Source organism: Daucus carota, chromosome 7, assembly GCF_001625215.2.
Source record: "Daucus carota subsp. sativus chromosome 7, DH1 v3.0, whole genome shotgun sequence".
NCBI classification, from domain to species: Eukaryota; Viridiplantae; Streptophyta; class Magnoliopsida; order Apiales; family Apiaceae; genus Daucus; species Daucus carota.
Window position 1 is genome coordinate 21,607,972 of NC_030387.2, and position 23,631 is coordinate 21,631,602.

At 38.8% G+C, this 23,631-nt stretch overlaps 1 protein-coding gene and 2 non-coding genes across 3 annotated transcripts in view; 1 reads left to right on the forward strand and 2 right to left on the reverse strand.

Annotated features, from left to right (window-relative positions):
• LOC135147933 (uncharacterized) overlaps positions 1 to 13,325 on the reverse strand; it is a 105,980-nt gene extending 92,655 nt beyond the window's left edge. The window contains exons 1-2 of the mRNA XM_064081989.1: positions 12,714 to 13,325; positions 11,831 to 12,587 (exon numbers count right to left, since the gene is read on the reverse strand). Coding sequence (XP_063938059.1) covers positions 11,831 to 12,587; positions 12,714 to 13,325 — 1,369 coding nt within the window. The remainder of the gene's footprint in view (positions 1 to 11,830; positions 12,588 to 12,713) is intronic.
• Positions 5,163 to 5,269, reverse strand: LOC135148150 (small nucleolar RNA R71). The gene has a single exon (XR_010286042.1). It is a non-coding gene; the product is annotated as a small nucleolar RNA R71 (small nucleolar RNA).
• Positions 13,326 to 16,356: 3,031 nt separating the features above from the next.
• LOC135148105 (small nucleolar RNA R71) lies at positions 16,357 to 16,463 on the forward strand. The gene has a single exon (XR_010286000.1). It is a non-coding gene; the product is annotated as a small nucleolar RNA R71 (small nucleolar RNA).
• The last annotated feature ends 7,168 nt before the right edge of the window (positions 16,464 to 23,631 follow it).

The following is a 23,631-nucleotide window of genomic DNA, read 5'->3' on the forward strand; positions in this document are numbered from 1 at the left end:
GGTAGTTGTTAGGTGTGTTGTTTTGCTTTCTTCTACTGCTCGCCATACAGGACTTTGCAGGTGTTCTTCATGGCTCGCTGGCGATGTCGCGATTTCTGGGTTCTCGTGCTTCGGACGATCGTACCTGACGTTCAGACTCTTCTGTTTTTTTATTTTTAAATATATTTTCGTTTAAGAGATCTTCTGACGGATTAATTATACTGGCTTATCCGTGCAAAGCACGGGCGGGTATAATATTTGTTATTTTATTATATATATTTTAAATTTAATTAATTTTATTGTGAAAATAAAATTATGATAGAATAATGTGGTTAAATAAATTTTTTATTTAACGGCTGAATGAATTCTTAATAGTTTTTTTTTTGACAAAATGAATTCTTAATAGTTAGGTACGTCAAATGACTAATTAAAAATTAGTTCTAACATTTATATTTTAATGAAAATGTTAAAAATCAATAATTTAATATAGAACATGTTATAAGTTAAGGAGACACATAAACCCAAATACCCATACATCATACTAACTTGATTTTTAATGGTTTGGTTTAATAGATAATGAGAAGTATATCATAACATGTTATACATTAAGGAGGTCTGTGGGTCGAATATCAACCGGATTAACAAACTCGACCGAGTTAATAGTATAATAATAATATACAGTATAATATAGATTTATAATATTACTTTTAAATTGAGATCATTAGAGTTTTTAAAAATAATGCTAATGTATTTTAGTGGAAAGGTATCAACAGTTTATTATTAATTATATATAATATATTTTTATAAATATGTCGCCCGCTTTGTTCTAAAACTTGGTGATTAATAACGATTATTCCTTTGTTACATATTTGATGACGTCACAGGTATCTAACTTGTTTAGTGTGCAGAAGCAAATATCAGAGTTTAACTGGAAATCAGAGTTTGACGACTGCCAGCTGGATCAGAGTTTAGCGAAGATCAGAGTTTGCAGGCGGCTGATTTTCAGGAACAGATCTGAATAAATAAGGAAGATAAAGATCAAGGGAGATTGTGCAAATCAGGACAGCAGAAGGATAGCTACTGATTAGATTATTTTAGGAAGCAGATAATTGTAAATCAATCAGTAGATATCATGTAACTGTGTATATAAACACAGATTAGGGTTTACTCTAGAGGAGTTAGAAACATCGAGCATATTATTCATATAACCCAGCAGCTCTTAGTGATAAGTTATAAATCACTAAGAGAGTTTTTGTAACCTATTGAGTTTTGTGAATAAGAGTTTACTTTGATAATTCTCTTGTTTGATTATTCTGTTATTGATTGTATTCACTATATTAGTTCATATAGTGAGTTATTTCGGCCTAACAAGTGGTATCAGAGCCAGCTCTGTTGATATACCTACAGTGAGATCTTAATCACACAATCATGTCTGAAAAATCACAAACTTGAAACAGTAGATATGTGTCACTTAGGGTTCCGGTCCTCAGGGCATCTGAATATCCTATCTGGAAGGTTAGGATGGTTATGTTTCTAGAGTCCACAGATCCAGAGTACCTGGACAGGATTTATAATGGTCCACACATGCCAACAAAGCTCTCTGTTGCAGTTGGAGATGACCCCAGAAGATGATCCCCAAAGAAAAGAAAGACTATACTCCTGAGGACATCTCATCAATCAGTAAGGATGCAAAAGCAAAACACTTGTTGCACAGTGCTCTAGACAATGCTATGTCTAATAGGGTGATTGGATGCAAAACTGCAAAAGAAATATGGGATGCTTTGGAAATCAGATGTCAAGGAACCAAAGCCATCAAGAAGAACAGAAGGACCATACTTACCCAAGAGTATGAACACTTTGATTCAAAAACTGGTGAATCATTGACTGATCTTTATGACAGGTTTGTCAAGCTGCTGAATGATCTATCTCTAGTGGATAAAGAATATGATCTGGAAGACTCAAATCTCAAATTTCTACTTGCTCTTCCTGAAAAGTGGGATTTGAAAGTAACCACTATAAGAGATAATCATGATCTTGAAGAGATGTCTCTGGATGATATCTTTGGGAGATTAAAAACCTATGAACTTAAGATGGAACAAAGGAGCAAACGACATGGTGGGAAACCCAAACCAGTTGCTCTAAAAGTTCAAGGAGAAACAGCTGTGAAAAACAAAGGAAAAGCACCAGTCACAAAGTCTGATACTGAGACATCAAACTCTGATGATGACTCAGACACTGATATACCTTCAGACTCTGATGACAGTGATTCTGAGATGATGCAGCTGGCAGCATTGATGGTTAAAAGCTTCAAGAAGATGGCTTACAAGAACTTCAATAAAGGGAAGAAGTTCTCAAGGAAAGACAGAAACTCTGATAAGAAGGTCTTCAAAAGGAATGAAGGGAAAGAAGAAAGGTCTGGAAAAGCTGATAAGTCTAAGTATACCTGCTTCAATTGTGGTGAGAAAGGTCATTTTTTAACTGAGTTCAAGAAAGCCAAGAAAGAAAAGGAACAAGCCTTTATTACCAAGAAAGGAAGCTGGGCAGACTCATCAGAATCAGAGGAAGAAGTCAACTATACCCTGATGGCAAACACAGATAACAGCACTGAGGATGTTGAATCTAAGGTACCTCATTCCACTCTTGCTTTTGACAGTGAAGATATAACTGAGTTAAGATTATTTCTTAAAAATTTGCATGTCAGTTATAGAGATCAGACTTTAGAAAATGAGAGACTAAAATCTGAGATCTTAGATGTTAAGAAAAGGAATGATTATCTTGAGAAAGAACTAGTTCAGATGCTAGAATTTCAGAAGGAAAGAGATGATTCTGTTTTGATTAAAAATGAACTCTTAAAGAAAACTGCATCTCTTGAATCAGAACTTGCTAAGGAAAGAGAGATAATCAAAACTTGGACTAACTCAGGTAAAACAACTCAGAATATCTTAGAAAGTGGAAACTGGAAGAAAGGTTTAGGATACTCTGATAACAATGAAGCTGAGTCATATAAACAAGAAACTATTAAAATTGAAAGACCTAAGGTTGCTCCAGTAAGATTGTAGTAAAATTGAAAGACCTAAGGTTGCTCCAGTAAGCTGAGTCATATATATGCCTATTCCTAATGCTCCAAGGAAAACTTGTCATAACTGTGGTAATTGATAAGCGTGCAGTTTATCCTAATATTGTCCCTGTATTTTAGCTATTTTGTACTTAATTAGATTTTTATTTAATAAATATTAATGTTTTATTGTAGGATGCAAGGAATTCTAATCAAATATGGATTGGAGTTTAAATAGCAAGAATTGGAGATTAATTGGAATAAAATTCGGATTTTGAAGCTAGCTGCGCAGCATTCACTGTTTGGGCCATATCTGGAGTTCTGTAAGTCCAAATCAGGCGATTCAAGAGCCCACGCGAAGCTTAGAACAAGGCCTTTAATTCAGAGGTGGACTTGCATTTTTATCCCAGTCTAATCAGCCCAGAATCAGAGTCAAAAAGTCAACTGCGAATTTCCACTTTTGGAATTCTATTCTGATTCGGAAATCTCCTTGTATTTTCATTAATTCATTAAAAATACTTTTAATAGAGATATTAGGGATTAGTATTCAGACCTAATTAGAGAGAGAGACACGATACGAGATAGAGAGTGGAGGCTCGAGCAAAGAGAGGTGCAGAAGCGAGACGGAAGAGATTTCAGCCATTGAAGACATTCAGTGGATTTGTTTCTTCATCTCTTTGTTTAGAATTCTTTCCTTAACTCTTGTTATCATGAACATGTGTTTCTTATTCTTAGTTGATTTTGATACTTTCAGTATGAACTAATTGTATAAAGTTGGGATTTTTATGGAACCCTAGCATGAGGATTTTGGTGTTTTGTTAAGAATATTGTATGCAATTTCATGGTTTACTCATTCAAGTGTTTTTATGTTAATACTTGCTATTGTCTGATCAACTTTAGTGGGTTATCGAGTTAATCATAATACTGAGAGGGTTATGATTAATTGACACAAGACTTGAATGGTGCATGATTATATCTCTTGATTATAATATAGTTGCGGTATAGACATATATTGTGACCATGCATAGCTTTGTGAATTGATGCTTAATTGGATTCCGAATATTAAATTGGCATAGACATATGTTGGTTTAATTGTAGGAATTATATCATGGTGATTTCGAGAGAAACCTATGACCATTGAATTCTAGCTAGTAAATTGTGATTTGCTACAATATTTCGCGACTCTTTTTACTGATATTCTTGTGTTGGGGGGAAGTAATTATCCTGACTTATCTTCTCATATTTGAAACTCGTTAAGCTCTTTAGTATAATTTTAGTTTGTTAATTTAGTTTTAATATAAAAACCATCAACAATTTATTGTGTTCGATAACTAGACTGTTAGATATTATTTGTGATTGATACGTTTAAATAGTCCTTGAGGAACGATATCTGGTATTTATCACTATATTACTTGTTTGCGATTGTGTACACTTGCACATTAGTATTTTACGCAACAAGTTTTTGGCGCCGCTGCCGGGGACTATTTTAGTTATTAATTGCGAATTTGATATTCTTACAGTTTAGTATTTTGTTACTTCTGTTCTAACGGGAGTAATTTTTTGTGTTCATCAGGTCTCTTTGTGCATGAGCAAAAGACACCCAGTGATATTTGCTTTTGATCCTGAAATTGAGCGAACATTCAATAGAAGAAGAAAAGCACAACGCAAGATCAAGAAAACACAAGTAGCTATGGATGACAATGTTAATAACGGAGACATTCCTATTGTTCCAAGGGGTGCATTTATTGTGGATGATAAAGATCGTGCTATTCGGCAATATGCGGCACCCCGTTTCGAAGAATTAAATTCGGGGATCATAAGACCCAATATTCAAGCAACACAGTTTGAGTTGAAGCCGGTCATGTTCCAAATGCTTCAGACTATTGGTCAATTCAGTGGGATGCCTACCGAGGATCCTCACCTTCATCTTCGTCTATTCATGGAGATTAGTGATTCTTTCAAATTTCAAGGAGTAACTGAAGATGCTTTGCGCTTGAAATTATTCCCTTATTCTGTGCGAGACAGAGCTAGAACCTGGCTTAATTCTTTACCAGCAGGATCAGTCACAACATGGAATGATTTGACAGAAAAGTTCTTGAGCAAGTATTTTCCTCCCAATATGAATGCAAAGCTCCGGAATGAGATCAATTCTTTTCAACAGCAGGATGATGAATCTTTGTATGATGCATGGGAGAGATTTAAAGAATTACTCAGAAAATGTCCTCATCATGGTATTCTTCATTGCATTCAGATGGAAACTTTCTATAATGGTCTCAATGCTCAAACAAAGATGGTGGTGGATGCATCAGCAAATGGGGCCCTTCTCTCTAAGTCCTATAATCAGGCTTATGAAATTCTTGAGACAATTGCTACCAACAACTATCAGTGGTCATCTTCTAGAGCTCAAACAGGTAAAAAGGTAGCTGGAATCTATGATGTGGACTCTATAACTTCGATGAAGGCTCAACTAGCATCTATGGAGCATATGCTCAAGAATCTGAGCATGGGCAATATTCAATCTAAGGAGCAATCCCTCAGTTCACAGATTAATCAAACCAAGAATGTTTCTTGTGTATTTTGTGGTGAGGCTCATACTTATGATAGTTGTCCTTCAAATCCGGAATCTGTCTTTTACGTGGGAAATCAAAACAAGGGTGGTCCTTATTCAAATACTTATAATCAGTCATGGAGGCAACATCCTAACTTTTCTTGGAGCAATCAAGGGGCAAATTCTGGAACGTCAAATGGCAACGTAAAGTCCAATTATCCACCCGGATTTTCTCAACAAGCACCTCAGTCTAATTCACTTGAAAATATGTTGAAGGAGTACATTATCAAGAATGAAGCTAGTAGATCTCAGACTGAAGCTCTGGTCCAAAGTCAAGCGGCATCCTTACGAAACTTAGAGAATCAAGTTGGGCAACTAGCTAATGAGCTAAGGAATCGACCACATGGCACTCTCCCTAGCGACACCGAAAAGCCTAAGGGTGTTGGGAATGAACATTGTAAGGCCATGACATTGAAGAGCGGAAAAATATTGGGGAACGCTACTACTGACGCTAAACAGGATGATTCTGTTGAACCGAGTGGCAATGAGGAAAATTCTGAAGGTAAGGAAATCGAGAATGACAAGATATCTCCACCAAAGGCTTCTTCTGAAAAATCAAATATTCAGCCACAACCTCCATTTCCTCAGCGGTTTCAAAAGCAAAAACAGGATGTTCAGTTCAAGAAATTTCTTGATGTTTTGAAGCAGCTTCACATCAATATTCCACTTGTAGAGGCTCTTGAGCAGATGCCTAATTACGTGAAATTCATGAAGGACATTCTTACAAAGAAGAGAAGGCTGGGGGAGTTTGAAACTGTAGCTCTAACGAAGGAGTGTAGCTCATTCTTGCAACATAAATTGCCTACAAAGATGAAAGATCCAGGGAGTTTCACTATTCCTTGCACTATTGGTGACTCTTATTGTGGAAAGGCATTATGTGATTTGGGGGCTAGCATAAACTTGATGCCTATGTCGGTGTTCAGAAAATTGGGGATCGGAGAAGTTCGGCCTACTACTGTCACTCTTCAACTAGCTGATAGATCTCTTGCTCATCCAGAGGGAAAGATTGAAGATGTTCTGGTCAAGGTAGACAAGTTCATATTCCCTGCTGATTTCATCGTGTTGGACTATGAAGCTGATCGAGAGGTTCCCATTATCTTGGGAAGACCATTTCTTGCTACTGGAAGAACTCTCATCGATGTGCAAAACGGAGAGCTAACTATGAGGGTTCAAGATGAAAAGGTGACTTTTAATGTCTTTAAAGCAATGTAATATTCTGATGATGTAGAAGATTGCTCGGCTATCACTTTATTTGATGAGCTAATTTCTGATAAATTAGACTCTAATTTTTCTCATGATCCTTTGGAGAAATTAATATTGAATGCTTCTCAAGAGGAAGATGATAATGTTGAACTATTAGCTTGGTTGGAAGCTAATTCACAGGTTACAAGAACTAGGGGACGCTGTTCGCAAAAATCTACACGCAAGCGCACGTGATCACAAGTAATATATTAAGTTCGATCCCACAGAGACTGGTGAATTAAGAATACGCACCTATGCAACAATGTATGATCAATTATCACTGCTAAGACAATTAACAAGGATTGGTTTCTTTTTATACTAATAATTAAATTTACTAATCAAATTCAGAATAGGAAAACACATGGGATTCTAATTTCATTATCGAATTCATCTAGAATTGAAATTACTGATTAACATGCGACTGTTGATCCTAATCAGACAACACGAAAGTAATACATGCCAACTCTCGTTGCACACATATCATACCAATCAAAATCCACAATTAAGATAGAAATCTCATGGACACCAACAAAGCTCAGACCCTATATCTCTATAGCGGTAGTGTAAGCAGAGAGGTTTAATAACAAGTCGTCTATCGTGATTACACAGGGTGATAAAAATAGTTCAAGTCTACCACAAATTATGTTTCATTCACATAATCCAATGTTTACATGGCATAGTTCTAAATTCGATCATCCACTCTCGCTTCAGAAAGAATTAACAAACAACTTAGAAGTTAGCTACGCTCCTAAGAAGAATAGGCACGGCTCATGCAAAGAAATCAACGTACGTCACAAAATCAAGTAATTAATATTCGTTACTAGATTACATCGATAAATCCATTAGAATCCCATGAAGGCGGTTAGTTCATAATCGAACTAATCGACATCATGGGTTCTAGTGAAAACATTATAAATAAAAGACAAGAATTAAATGGAATAAAAATGCTTGAATTAATAATAAAGATCACACGTTACAGATTGAAGTTCACGATCTCGCTCGAAACTGTCACTTCCTCGCGAAGAACGATCTAATACAACTGATAATGTGCTTGAATGATTAAACTGAAACTACGATATTATTCTCTACTAAACTTCTTACTACGACTATGAGGCTAGGGTTTTTTTACACACGAGAAATAAAAATTACATTGACTAAGTCAACCGGGCCTCGACCGCTGCGAAAATCCATCAGAAAAGCTGTAAAAATCGGCCCGGGGAATTTCTGCGGAGCGCGGCCGCGCTAAGTGTAGCGCAGGCGCGCTAGTCACCAGATGTAGCGCGGGCGCGCTTGGCACTAGCGCGGGCGCGCTAGTGTCTGTGATGACAGCCTCGTTTCTTCGTTTCTCGCTCGTTCTCGCGTGCATGTCCTTCCTCGCTTCTAGTACCACTTCCGTAGGTGATCACGGTTGCATTTAGCATATGCAACAAGCCCTTTAAACCCCTAGATAGCTCTAGTGGACGAGTGTGCTCTCGTGAGGGTTTGTAGAAGATATACCCACAAAATCCCAAGTCGCGGTGAATCCATAATTCTCTATTCTTGCAAATAATGCACCAAAACCAACCTAAAATGATAGAAATTCACTTCATCACCTCAACTCGTGACCTGCACAGAAAAACAATAAAAACACATCAAAAGACACTAAACACTTAAGTACAACCAACCAATTTAAGTGGAAATGAAGGCCTATAAGTGTGTATAAATACCACTTATCACACCCCCAAACTTAAACTGATGCTTGTCCTCAAGCGTCACGACACTATACAATAATACAATGCAATGCATGAATGCAACTACGTGATGAATGAGTGAACTATGAAGTAATTGCCTTGCAAATTTTTAATACCTCAGATTGTGCTAATGTTCTCAACTTTCATCTCTCTTGCTACCAAGTCAATTACTCTTCTATTTACAAGTGTGGAGTGCCCGTGTGTGCAAGCATGCTCTTTTATTGAGACAAGACAAAAACTACTACTCCCACAGAATCCCCATCAAGAATTGTAAAAGTTATAAACTAACACCCCGTCACTCAAGTCCAACTAAAAGCCAAGGTCCCAAAGAATGTCCACACCCTTCTATTTTATCCACTATATATATATATAAATTTTTTTATTTTTTTTTTTTTTTTATTGGTGATTAGTTGCTTGGTCTAAGGTTAGGGCGCTTCGCAGTGTAAATGCGTTACGAACACCATAAGACTTCACTCACCAATTATTCACTCTATTTTAGTGGTTTATTTAACCGTGCAATGGTTGAGATCCCTAAAGATTTATGCACTAGTACCCATGTAGCGAGCGTTGGGTCAACAATCCCAAACCACGAAGGGCTTTAGGTTGTTAGGCACAAAGTCCCCTCAGACTTAATTACTCGAGTACTAATGAGCTCAACCTAGTTAATTCTACCACTTATTTTTTTTTTTTTTAGTGAATTTATTTACTACTATTTTTTTTTTTTTTTTTCTATATTTTTCTTTTTAAGAAAGGTATATCTACTCCTCAGTTCCCCCAAACTTAAGATTTACAGACCTAAGCTGAAGGATGTTCAATTCAATCCTAGAATTCATGGAATTTCGTCTAAATCCTATCTCAAGAACACATGTGAATTACAATTTCCAACACAAGTAATTTCCAAGTACTAACCTAGCATTGCAATTGAAACTACTCATCGAAAACTACGCACATAACTCATCATAGGCAATTAGCTTGGCTTAACTTCATAATTCATGCAAATGCTCGTGATACTACAATTATCACTAAACATGTAAAAATAAAGAAAATATGAGAAAAATAGAAAGCAAACGTGAGAATAAATCAAAGCAAAATAAAAAAAAACGTGAACTATATGAACTAACTAACACATGCAATAATAAAAATCAAACGTGAACTATATGAACTAACTAACACATGCAATAATAAAAATCTATCTAATAATATGCTCTTCCTTAGATTACCACCCCCAAACTTAAAATTTTCAATGTCCCCATTGAAAGTGATAAAAAGGCTAGAGCACCCACATACCTACTCGGAGTCCGAGTCCTCCCCCTCCTCTGCTGGAGGTGAATCTGGTGGAGGATACTGCATCCCTGCTCCGAATACTGGCCACTGAACTGTGACCCCCTGTGCCTGAAAAGCACTACCTAGAGCCTGTGTCATATCAAAAGCAAACCTCTGGTGGATGTCATGCATGGCGTCCATCCGTCTCGCTAATCGGCGAAAGTGGACATCTCCCATCGGTTCGGAGCTCCTCTCCGTCTGAGAAGTACCAGCTCCAGAAGCTCTAGGCTGCTCCCTCCTAACAAACTCGGGACGTCCCCCTGGCATCTCATCATATAAGTACCCGAGGCCTCGAGGGTGGGGAACTCCTCCATCCCACTCTGTCATCCGACTGATAGCCGAATGATCAATAGGTGTCGCTGGCAACTGTAATTGCTCGTTGGATGGCCAACGAACACCGCTCGATCGACAAAGCTTCGTCACAATTGTGCCATATGGAATGGCACCAGTGGTTCCTCCCTGTAAGAACCTCAGAATCCCCTGATGGATAACATGTGCTAGATCAATATACTTGCCCGAGACAATCCCAAAGAGCAGAATAGCTCTTTCCACTGTCACCTCATGCCCATGAGAAGATGGCATGATGTTAGCACATATGAAGGCGTTCCACGCCTTCGCATACCGGTTCAACCCGGCTGCTGGAAAAGAGACATGTGCCGGCAAAGGAGGTTGTGTCATCTTCCAAGCTGTATCCGGCACACACAAATCATACACCAATCGATCAAGATCAACTGGATCATCATCAAACCGGCGTTTAGCACGCCCAATCCTCTCAACCACCCAATCTTCTTCATTACGGCGCCTGGCACGCCCCCCAATAACTCTACGGATCGCATCCGCACTATAATCTACCCGGATTCCCCGTACCACCGTGAATCCATCTCGGTTCTCCTTGGCATTAGCATAAAACTCTCGAACAATAGCCAAAGGAACCGCCTCCGGAGCCTCGCAAAAAGACTCCCAACCCCGCTCTTGAATCATGTTCAAGAGCTCACCATCCTCCGCCGTGGGTAAGAATCCCCTCTCCTTAACTAACGACTTATTCATAAGCCGTTGAAACTCGGTTCGCGCACCATCCGAGGTGAACTCAACCTCACCCATCGAGGAAGAATCGCTAGATGCGGGGGCTTGGGTGCTCGTTCCTTGTGATCTTCTTGCTCTTTTGGGTGCCATTGGTAGAGATTAGAGTTGCAAGAGGTGTATGTGTATTGGAATTGAAAGATTGGATGAAGGTTGTGTGTATGGATGTGTATATATAATTTAGGGTTTAGAGAATTATAATGGGATTTGGGTATGTGTTTTGTGTTTATATAAGGATTGGAGAGTTGAGCTAGGGTTTTATGGGATGTATTTCGGGCTAGGCATGCAAAATTAGGATTGTGGGCTTTTAAAAACGAAAAAAAACTATTTTTGGGGAAAAATCCGCTGGTCCGGCAGTCAGTAGCGCGGCCGCGCTAAGTATAGCGCGGGCGCGCTGTGCAACTTAGCGCGGTCGCGCCTGACACTAGCGCGGGCGCGCTAGTGTCTGACACCGGAGGCTGAAATTTTTCGATTTTTGTGTTTTTGGGGTTTACAATGGTACAATGTGGTTCCAATGCGTGGGTTGCCTCCCACGAAGCGCTTGTTTAACGTCGTTAGCTCGACGTGAAGTCCAAAATTACTCTGATTCTGATTGAAGAATCGTGGTTTGTACCTCACGATTCACGTTTCCGCCAAAGTAAGGCTTCAACCTTTGACCATTAACCTTAAATGATTCATCCGGTGATTTTGCATAGATTTCTACTGCACCGTGGGAGTATACCGTCTTGACTGTAAATGGTCCTGACCAGCGTGACTTGAGTTTCCCTGGAAACAACTTCAACCGAGAGTTATACAATAACACCAATTGACCAACCACAAACGATTTTTGTATCAGTCGCTGATCATGCAATCTTTTCACCTTTTCTTTGTAGAGTTTGTTATTTTCATAAGCACGGAGGCGAAACTCCTCTAACTCATTGAGTTGCATCATTCGTTTCTCTCCAGCTAATTGTAAGTCGAAGTTCAACTTCTTTAGGGCCCAATAAGCTTTATGTTCCAACTCAACTGGTAAGTGACAAGCCTTGCCAAACACTAACTGAAATGGAGAAGTACCCAACGGTGTTTTATAAGCTGTTCGATAAGCCCAAGCAGCCTCATCTAATCGTAAGGACCAGTCTTTCCTAGAAGGGTTAACCACCTTCTCCAATATGCGTTTGATCTCTCTGTTAGACACTTCAGCTTGACCATTCGTTTGAGGATGATAAGCAGTAGCAACCCGGTGATTGATATTATACCTAGTCATCAAGGTTGTGAACTTCCGATTGCAGAAATGAGAGCCTTCATCACTGATAATGACTCTAGGGACCCCGAAACAGGTAAAGATTTGTTTTTGAAGAAATTGCAAGACCACCTTAGCATCATTTGTAGGTAAAGCTTTTACCTCCACCCATTTAGACACATAATCCACTGCTAATAAAATATACTGGTTGTTGCAAGATGAAACGAACGGTCCCATGAAGTCAATACCCCAAACGTCAAATATTTCGACTTCCAAGAGCATTTTAAGAGGCATTTCATTCCTCCTAGATATATTACCTGTACGTTGACATCGATCGCATCCCAACACATACTGATGAGCATCTTTAAACATAGTTGGCCAGTAAAATCCTGCTTGAAGTACCCTCTTTGCTGTCTTTTCTCCGCTGTAATGTCCTCCATAACCAGTGGAATGGCACTCGCGCAAAACTCCCTCAACTTCATTATTAGGGATGCACCTTCTGAGAATTTGATCAACTCCTTGTTTAAACAAAAAGGGTTCATCCCAAATATACCATTTCACATCGTGAAAAAATTTCTTGCGTTGAGCATAAGAGAATTCTGGAGGAATGATCTTACTCACCAGATAATTTACAATGTCAGCAAACCATGGCTCTTCTGCATCAACTCCAAACAACTGTTCGTCAGGAAAGAATTCATTGATTAGAGTGTTGTCTGTAGTTTGTTTGCTGTGATCTTCTAGTCGGGACAAATGATCTGCTACCTGATTTTCTGTGCCCTTACGATCTTTAATTTCCACATCAAATTCTTGGAGTAATAAAACCCAGCGAATTAGTCTTGGTTTAGAATCTTTCTTTGATATGAGATACCGAATAGCTGCATGATCAGTATATACCACTACCTTTGTTCCAAGAAGATAAGACCTGAACTTCTCAAAGCTAAAGACAATAGCTAGAAGTTCTTTCTCAGTAGTAGTGTAGTTCAATTGAGCATCATTCAAAGTTTTGCTGGCATAATAGATAACATGAAACACATTATTTGCTCGCTGGCCCAGTACAGCCCCTACAGCATAATCACTGGCATCACACATTAATTCGAATGGTTTACTCCAATCAGGTGCAGTGATGATAGGCGCTGATGTCAACTTTTTTTTTAAGATTTCAAATGCTTCCAAGCACTTCTCATCAAATTTGAATGGAATGTCTTTCTCTAACAGATTACAAAGGGGTTTAGAAATTTTTGAGAAATCCTTGATGAATCTCCGATAGAAACCTGCATGACCAAGAAAGCTTCGGATGCCTTTGACTGAAAGTGGTGGAGGAAGATTTTTTATTGTTTCCACCTTCGCTTTATCAACTTCTAGTCCCTTGGCAGATACCTTATGCCCCAATATGATTCCTTCTTGCACCATGAAATGACATTTTTCCCAATTGAGAATCAGATTAGTTTCCACACATCGCTTAAGAACCATTCTCAGATTCGTGAGGCATTCGTCATAAGATGTTCCAAACACAGAAAAGTCGTCCATGAATACCTCCACATTGATGCCGATCATCTCCGAAAATATTGCCATCATGCACCTTTGAAAAGTGGCTGGTGCACCACATAAGCCAAAAGGTACTCTTCTGAATGCAAATGTACCATAAGGGCATGTAAAGGTTGTCTTTTCTTGATCCTCCGGAGAGATAGCAATCTGATTATAGCCAGAATACCCATCCAATAGGCAATAGAATTCATGACCAGCCAACCTGTCAAGCATCTGATCAATAAAAGGCAGAGGGAAGTGATCCTTTCTTGTAGCTTTATTCAGCTTTCGGTAGTCCATGCAAATCCTCCAACCAGTGACAGTTCTAGTTGAGATAAGTTCCCCTTTTTCGTTGGCTACTACTGTCATTCCCCCTTTTTTAGGCACACACTGCACTGGACTCACCCATGAGCTATCTGAAATTGGATAAATGATACCTGCATCAAGCCATTTAAGAATCTCTTTCTTTACAACCTCCTTCATGATAGGATTTAGCCTTCTTTGTTGTTCCACTGAAGGTTTGCTTCCTTCTTCAATGAGAATTTTGTGTTGACAAAAGGAGGGACTGATGCCCTTGATATCAGCTATGGTCCAACCAATCGCTGTTTTGAATTCCCTTAGCACCCTCAAAAGTTTTTCCTCTTCCTCACCTGACAAGTTAGATGCAATAATAACAGGAAGAGTAGAACCTTTGCCAAGAAAAGCATACCTTAAGTGATCCGGTAGTGGTTTAAGTTCAAGTTTAGGTGCTTCGATTACTGATGGCTGTAGTGGTTTGTGATCTTCCTTTTGTTCTTCCAAGCCAAGAGATTCGACAGGTGGTTCAAAATTCCTTCTCCAAGGTGATGAGTTAAGATGATGGATCTCTTCCAATTCTTCTTCACTGTCCCATTCCTCATCATTGGTAAGGATTACTTCCAATGCATCATTCTGTAGAACCCGCTGGCTATTAGCTTCTGTCGTAGTGTCTAGCACATCCACACTGAAACAAGATTCCTCATCAGTTGGTAATTTCATTGCATTGAATACGTTGAACGTGACAGTTTGATCTTGTATTCTCATTGTGAGTTCCCCTTTTTGGACATCGATTAATGTTTGGCCAGTGGCTAAAAATGGTCTACCCAAGATGATAGGAATCCTTTTGTCTTCTTCAAAATCAAGAATCACGAAGTCGGCTGGAAATATTAATTGATCAACTTTGACTAGCACATCTTCAATTATACCCCTCGGATATGTGATCGAACGATCAGCCAACTGTAAAGACATATTTGTTGGCTTGAGCTCTGGTAGGCCAAGTTGTGTGAAGATAGATAGAGGCATCAGATTGATGCTAGCTCCCAAGTCACACAAACACTTATCAAAAGAGAACTTCCCAATAGTGCAAGGAATAGTAAAACTTCCCGGATCTTTAAGCTTAGGTGGTAATTTCTGTTGAAGTACAGCACTGCATTCCTCCGTTAAAGCCACGGTCTCTAACTCTTCAAGCTTTAGCTTTTTTGAAAGAATACCCTTCATGAACTTGGCATAACTAGGCATTTGCTCGAGTGCTTCAGCAAACGGAATGTTGATGTGAAGCTTTTTGAATACTTCTAGGAATTTACCAAATTGCTTATCCAGCTGCTGTTTTTTTAACCTCCTAGGAAATGGAGGTGGTGGATATACTGGTTTTGACATCGGAGCAGCTGCAGGAATAGCCTTATCCTTTTCAACAGTTGAGTTGGTGCCAATTGTATTTGAAGGAACTTCTGCTGGAATTTCTTGCGGTTCATCACCCTGATCTTGTACCAATGTTGAGGTAGGCCCTGTTGTAGTTCTTCCAGATCTCAGCGTAATGGATTGGACTTGCTCTTTAGGGTCCCTCTTACCTGGTACTTCTGTATCACTAGGGAGATTCCCCTGTGGTCTGCTTAGTAAAGCATTAGCTAACTGACCAACTTGTGTCTCCAAGGCTTTTAAAGTTACTGCCTGACTCTTGTACATGAGCCTTAGCTCTTCCATGTCAGACCTTTCGTTAGCTGATTGCCCATGATTCTGAAATCCCGGAGGGTGATATGGCTGTTTAGGCGCATACTGTTGTGAATTTCCAGCTTGATTATACTGTTTAGGTCCCTGTTGAAATCCTTGTTGAGGCTGATTATAACCCTGATTATTACTCCAGCTGAAATTCGGATGATTTCGGTTGCTAGGATGATAAGTAGCTGGAGCAGGCTGTTGACTTCTCTGAAAGTTGCTCACAAATTGCGCTGATTCACTAGAAATGGCACACTGATCAGTAGCATGAGCACCAGCACATAATTCGCAAATAGAGATTGGCTGTTGAATTCCTTGGTGAGCCAGAGAATCAACTTTCATCGTGAGAGCCTTCAGTTGAGCTGCTATAGCTGTAGACGTGTCAAGATCAAGAATTCCGGCTACCTTCCCTTGAGTAAGTCTTTGAGTGGGGTTCTGATATTCATTAGCAGCCATCATTTCAATGAGATCATAAGCTTCTTCATAACTCTTTGCCCATAGTGCACCTCCAGAAGCAGCATCAAGCATAGGTCTGGATTGAGGTCCAAGACCATTATAGAAACTGTTTATTTGCATCCAATCCGGCATGCCATGATGGGGACACTTCCTTAGCATCTCCTTATATCGCTCCCAGGCTTCACAGAATGTTTCTCCTGATTGTTGAGAGAATTGAGATAGAGCATTTCGTAATGCAGCCGTCTTTGCCATGGGGAAGAATTTAGTGAGAAATTTCTGAGCTAGATCTTCCCATGTAGTAATCGAACCAGATGGTAAAGAATGTAACCATCCCTTAGCCTTATCTCTCAGTGAAAATGGGAAAAGTCTTAGCTTTACAGCTTCATCAGAGACGTCATTAAATTTGAAGGTGTCACAGATCTCTATAAAATTCCGTATGTGCATATTGGGGTCTTCAGTAGGAGAACCCCCATACTGTACCGAGTTCTGGACCATTTGAATGGTTCCTGGTTTGATTTCAAAGGCTTTGGCTGCGATTGCAGGCCTGACAATGCTTGATTGGATATCATCGATCTTTGGCATAGAGAAATCCTTCAATGCCTTGCTGTCTGGTTGTGCTTCAGGTTCCGGCATTGTTTCAGAATCAGAAGAAGAAGATGACGTTGAATCAATTGCTTTTCTTTTACGGGTTTGAGAACGTGTTTGCATAAACGCAACCCAAGTACCTGAAATAAATAAAAGAAGAAAAGTGAGAAGAGAATAGAATCCTAGTCAGTGAATTTTAACGCACACTGAAGACAAGTACATAAACTAATTAATTAACACCGAGTCCCCGGCAGCGGCGCCAAAAACTTGTTCGCAAAAATCTACACGCAAGCGCACGTGATCACAAGTAATATATTAAGTTCGATCCCACAGAGACTGGTGAATTAAGAATACGCACCTATGCAACAATGTATGATCAATTATCACTGCTAAGACAATTAACAAGGATTGGTTTCTTTTTATACTAATAATTAAATTTACTAATCAAATTCAGAATAGGAAAACACATGGGATTCTAATTTCATTATCGAATTCATCTAGAATTGAAATTACTGATTAACATGCGACTGTTGATCCTAATCAGACAACACGAAAGTAATACATGCCAACTCTCGTTGCACACATATCATACCAATCAAAATCCACAATTAAGATAGAAATCTCATGGACACCAACAAAGCTCAGACCCTATATCTCTATAGCGGTAGTGTAAGCAGAGAGGTTTAATAACAAGTCGTCTATCGTGATTACACAGGGTGATAAAAATAGTTCAAGTCTACCACAAATTATGTTTCATTCACATAATCCAATGTTTACATGGCATAGTTCTAAATTCGATCATCCACTCTCGCTTCAGAAAGAATTAACAAACAACTTAGAAGTTAGCTACGCTCCTAAGAAGAATAGGCACGGCTCATGCAAAGAAATCAACGTACGTCACAAAATCAAGTAATTAATATTCGTTACTAGATTACATCGATAAATCCATTAGAATCCCATGAAGGCGGTTAGTTCATAATCGAACTAATCGACATCATGGGTTCTAGTGAAAACATTATAAATAAAAGACAAGAATTAAATGGAATAAAAATGCTTGAATTAATAATAAAGATCACACGTTACAGATTGAAGTTCACGATCTCGCTTGAAACTGTCACTTCCTCGCGAAGAACGATCTAATACAACTGATAATGTGCTTGAATGATTAAACTGAAACTACGATATTATTCTCTACTAAACTTCTTACTACGACTATGAGGCTAGGGTTTTTTTACACACGAGAAATAAAAATTACATTGACTAAGTCAACCGGGCCTCGACCGCTGCGAAAATCCATCAGAAAAGCTGTAAAAATCGGCCCGGGGAATTTCTGCGGAGCGCGGCCGCGCTAAGTGTAGCGCAGGCGCGCTAGTCACCAGATGTAGCGCGGGCGCGCTTGGCACTAGCGCGGGCGCGCTAGTGTCTGTGATGACAGCCTCGTTTCTTCGTTTCTCGCTCGTTCTCGCGTGCATGTCCTTCCTCGCTTCTAGTACCACTTCCGTAGGTGATCACGGTTGCATTTAGCATATGCAACAAGCCCTTTAAACCCCTAGATAGCTCTAGTGGACGAGTGTGCTCTCGTGAGGGTTTGTAGAAGATATACCCACAAAATCCCAAGTCGCGGTGAATCCATAATTCTCTATTCTTGCAAATAATGCACCAAAACCAACCTAAAATGATAGAAATTCACTTCATCACCTCAACTCGTGACCTGCACAGAAAAACAATAAAAACACATCAAAAGACACTAAACACTTAAGTACAACCAACCAATTTAAGTGGAAATGAAGGCCTATAAGTGTGTATAAATACCACTTATCAGACGCTTTGAGTCATTGGATTTGTCGTCAAGGGAGTTCAAGACTCCTAAGCCATCAATTGATGAACCACCAAAGTTAGAACTAAAGGCTCTTCCTTCTCATTTAAAATATGCTTATTTGGGACCTTCTTCCACTTTGCCTGTTATTATCTCCGCTGAATTATCTATTGCCCAAGAAGAGAAATTGGTAGAGCTTCTGAAGAATCACAAGAAAGCTATCGGGTGGAGTATTGCAGATATCAAAGGTATTAGCCCTTCTATTTGCATGCATAAAATCTTGTTAGAAGATGGTGCCAAAGGGTCAATTGAAGGTCAGCGCAGATTGAATCCTATTATGAAGGAAGTGGTGAAAAAAGAGGTAATTAAGTGGCTAGATGCTGGAATTATTTATCCAATCTCGGATAGTGCATGGGTGAGCCCAGTTCAGTGTGTGCCTAAGAAGGGTGGAATCACGGTGATAAAAAAATGAAAATAACGAGTTGATCCCTACGAGAACAGTCACCGGTTGGAGAATTTGCATTGATTATCGGAAGCTGAACAAAGCCACTAGAAAAGACCACTTTCCATTGCCCTTTGTTGATCAGATGTTAGATAGACTGGCTGGACGAGAGTACTACTGTTTTCTTGATGGGTACTCTGGCTATAATCAGATAACAGTTGCTCCCGAAGATCAGCACAAGACTACTTTCACTTGTCCTTATGGTACTTTTGCCTTCAGAAGGGTGTCATTCGGGCTATGTAATGCCCCTCCGACTTTTCAAAGATGTATGATGGCTATCTTCTCAGACATGGTTGGTGACTTTTTAGAGGTATTCATGGATGATTTCTCAGTATTTGGGGATTCTTTTGATGATTGTCTTTCTAACTTGGGGAAGGTTTTGGAGCGATGTGAATACACCAATCTTGTGCTCAATTGGGAAAAATGTCACTTTATGGTGAAGGAAGGAATTGTGTTGGGACATAAAGTTTCAAGGAAGGGAATTGAAGTTAATAAGGCGAAAATTGAAGTCATTGAGAAGTTACCTCCTCCTTCCTCTGTGAAGAGCATTCTAAGTTTTCTTGGGCATGCAGGTTTCTACAGACGGTTCATTCAAGACTTCTCCAAAATTTCTAAGCCTCTTTGCAAGTTATTGGAGAATGATACTCCCTTTCAGTTTGATGAAGCATGTTTAAAAGCTTTCGAGGAGCTAAAGCAAAGGTTGATTTCTGCACCTATTATCATTGCACCAGATTGGAGCTTGCCATTTGAATTAATGTGTGATGCTAGTGATTATGCCGTGGGAGCAGTCATGGGTCAAAGAAAGAACAAGGTATTTCATCCTATCTATTATGCAAGTCGTACTTTGACTGGAGCTCAATTGAATTACACGGTAACTGAAAAGGAGCTTCTTGCCGTAGTATTTGCCTTTGACAAGTTTCGCTCTTATCTGGTTGGCACGAAAGTGATTGTCTTCACTGACCATTCAGCAATCAAGTATTTAATTGCAAAGAAGGATGCAAAGCCTCGGTTAATTCGTTGGGTGCTTCTACTTCAAGAGTTTGATATCGAGATACAAGATAGAAAAGGTATAGAAAATCAAGTGGCTGACCATTTATCGAGAATGGAGTACATTGATGAATCTTCCTCGATGATCCCTATCAAAGAGACATTTCCGGATGAGCAAATGTTTAAGGTACAACTCTCTGATTTTACACCGTGGTATGCTGATTTTGCTAATTATCTAGCTACTGGATTGATGCCACCGAATCTATCTAGCCAACAAAGGAAGAAATTCTTACATGACATGAAATCTTATTTTTGGGACGAGCCTTATTTGTTCAAACAAGGTGCTGATCAGATGATAAGAAGATGTGTTCCTGACTATGAGGTAGAAGATATTCTTTTCCACTGCCATTCATCTCCTTCTGGTGGACATTTTGGTGGACAACGCACAGCTGCAAAGGTATTGCAATCTGGTTTCTTTTGGCCTTCTTTATTCAAGGATGCGCATGCCTATGTTGTTAGATGTGATCGTTGTCAAAGGGTTGGAAATATATCAAGAAGGAATGAGATGCCTTTGACAAATATTCTTGAGGTAGAGTTGTTTGATGTGTGGGGAATTGATTTCATGGGCTCGTTTCCTCCTTCTTATAAAAATGAATACATCTTAGTGGCTGTTGATTATGTCTCTAAATGGGTGGAAGCTGCTGCCTACCCCACTAATGATGCAAAAGTTGTTGTCAAGTTCTTAGACAAACACATCTTCACTCGCTTCGGAACTCCACGAGCAATCATCAGTGTTGAAGGTACGCACTTTGTGAATAAATTGTTGTCCAATACGTTGGCCAAGTATAATGTGAGACACAAAGTGGCTACAGCCTATCATCCCCAAACTAACGGGCAAGCTGAGTTGTCCAATAGAGAAATCAAGGGTATTCTTCAGAAGGTTGTGAATCCAAACCGAAAGGACTGGTCTACAAGATTGGATGAGGCTCTTTGGGCTTATCGCACTGCTTATAAAACTCCTTTGGGTATGTCTCCGTACCGCTTAGTTTTTGGGAAAGCGTGTCATTTACCAGTTGAGCTTGAACACAAAGCTTATTGGGCTCTGAAAAATTTAAATTTTGACATGCAACTGGCCGGTGAAAAGAGGAAGTTACAGCTTGATGAGTTAGATGAACTCAGATTCTTCTCTTATGAGAATGCTAAGCTCTACAAGGAGAAGACAAAGAAATGGCATGATAAAGGCATTCAATCTCGAGTGTTTGAAGTGGGGCAACAAGTCTTATTATTTAACTCAAGGCTAAAATTATTTCCCGGTAAGTTGAAATCTAGGTGGTCTGGACCCTTCACTATCATCAAAGTGTATCCTTATGGAGCTGTGGAATTGCGCGATAATCAAGGGGGTGAATTTAAAGTGAACGGACAAAGGTTGAAACATTACTGGGGAGGTCGAGTTGCTCGTGAAAAGACCTCTGTTGATTTGGTGGAGCCTTGAGAAGAGGGTACGTCTAGCCAAAGACGTTAAAGAAAAGCGCTTCTTGGGAGGCAACCCAAGGTCTCTGTAAGTTTATTATATTATATAATATATTTTTGTAATTTTTTTTAGGATTTTAGGATTTTTATTTTTATTTTTTTTACTCCCACAAGATGCCTTGATGAATTTTTATGAAGTGTTTCAGGTAATTTATTAGCTGAGAGAATAATTTATTTAAAACACTCGGTGTTTTATTTAAATTTTGGAAGAATTGTTTTTGGAAAAAAAAAAGAGCAGGTGTTTTGTAGAAGCAATGATCAGTACATGTAAACCCTCCTTGAACCGAAGTCCAGCCCACTTGAGCAATCCATGATTGCTGACTAGGTCAGTGCTAGAATTAAAGAATTAAAATGAAAATTGAAGGAGCTGGGAATCGAACATACAACCTTTGCATGAATCAAGTGCACCACGTGGACCACTCTTCCAACTAGAGCGGTTGTATGAGAAATGCACCATTTCACATTTAGTAAGGCAGCTAAATAACTCAACTCAGTCACAAACAAATCATCTTCAAGCGGCAATTTTCAAGGGGAGTTTTCTTTCTTAACTTTTTACTTTTTTTTATAGATTATTATTGTTAATTATTACTATTATAATTTTATCATATTATATTATAATAAATTTTTTAATTCATTGAGGACAATGAACCACTTAAGTGTGGGGAGGGGTTTTCAATATAAAAAAAAAAAAAAAGAATAGTTAGATATATTTTTTTAATATATTGCCTTGTCTCATTATTAGGAATTTCATATTAGTTGCATTAATTATAGAGCATATAGTAATGTAATTTTTTATGATATATTTTTTTAATATATTGCCTTGTCTCATTATTAGGAATTTCATATTAGTTGCATTAATTATAGAGCATATAGTAATGTAATTTTTTATGCTTGTTTTTTTTAGAGTTTTTTTTAGTTGCACTTTCATAATTCCATGAAAGTTTGTTATACCATGTTGACATCCTATGATGATTTATATTGCATAATGTCTTGGTTAGTAATCTTGATTATATGTGATGTTGTGCTTGCTTAGAAGTTGTTTGTGCGGATTTAATTACACTATATAATGCTCTAGAGACAAGATTTTAGACCAGCTTATTTCTTGAGTTTTAGCTATGAGCCGGGCGTAGAATTTTGACTATTCCCTTTTGAGCTTAGAGTCTATAATTCTTAAGTAAGGGGGAACTTTGGGATATACATGCCTTTCTAAAAAAAAAAAAAATAGAAAGAAAAAAAAATTGAAAAAAAAATTGTAGTAGCAATAAAGTTCACGGAAAAAAAATGGTGGTATAATTGACTAGGTTGGGCTCATTAATACTTGAGTAATTAAGTCTGAGGGGACTTTGTGCCTAGTAACCTAAAGCCTTTTTATGGTTTGGGATTGCTGACCCAACACTCGCTAAATGGGTATTAGTGCATAAATCTTTAGGGATCTCAACCATTGCACGGTCAAATAAGCCACCTAAATTGCGTATGTGAACAATTTGGTTGGTGAAGTCTTATGGTGGTCGTAACTCACTTACCCTGAGAAGCGTCCTGACCTTAGACCGAGCACATACACACCAAATAGTAGGTAGTGAAAAAAAAAATATAGGAGAGGTATGGAAGTTCCTTGGTGACCCTAAGCGAGAGTTGACTCTAATGTAACGGAGTGTTTAAGCATTATTCTGATTAACGACTTATGGTTAAGACTCTGTTGAAGTTTGTTGGTCTCTATTTTGTTTCACTAGAGAGCATGTTGAACACACACGATGCACTCCGCACTTGCAATGAAAGAGTAGCATGACTAATATGTGAGATAGATGAATACCTTGACTGTTGTATTTTCTGAGGATTATATGTTAACAAGGTTGATGCTTGCATGATTGGAGTTGTGATATATTCATTTAGTTTGCATTCATGTATGTTGCATATTTGAGACTTGGCACACAAAAAAAAGGATTTTGTGGGTATATTCACTATAAACCCTCACGAGACCTTACTCG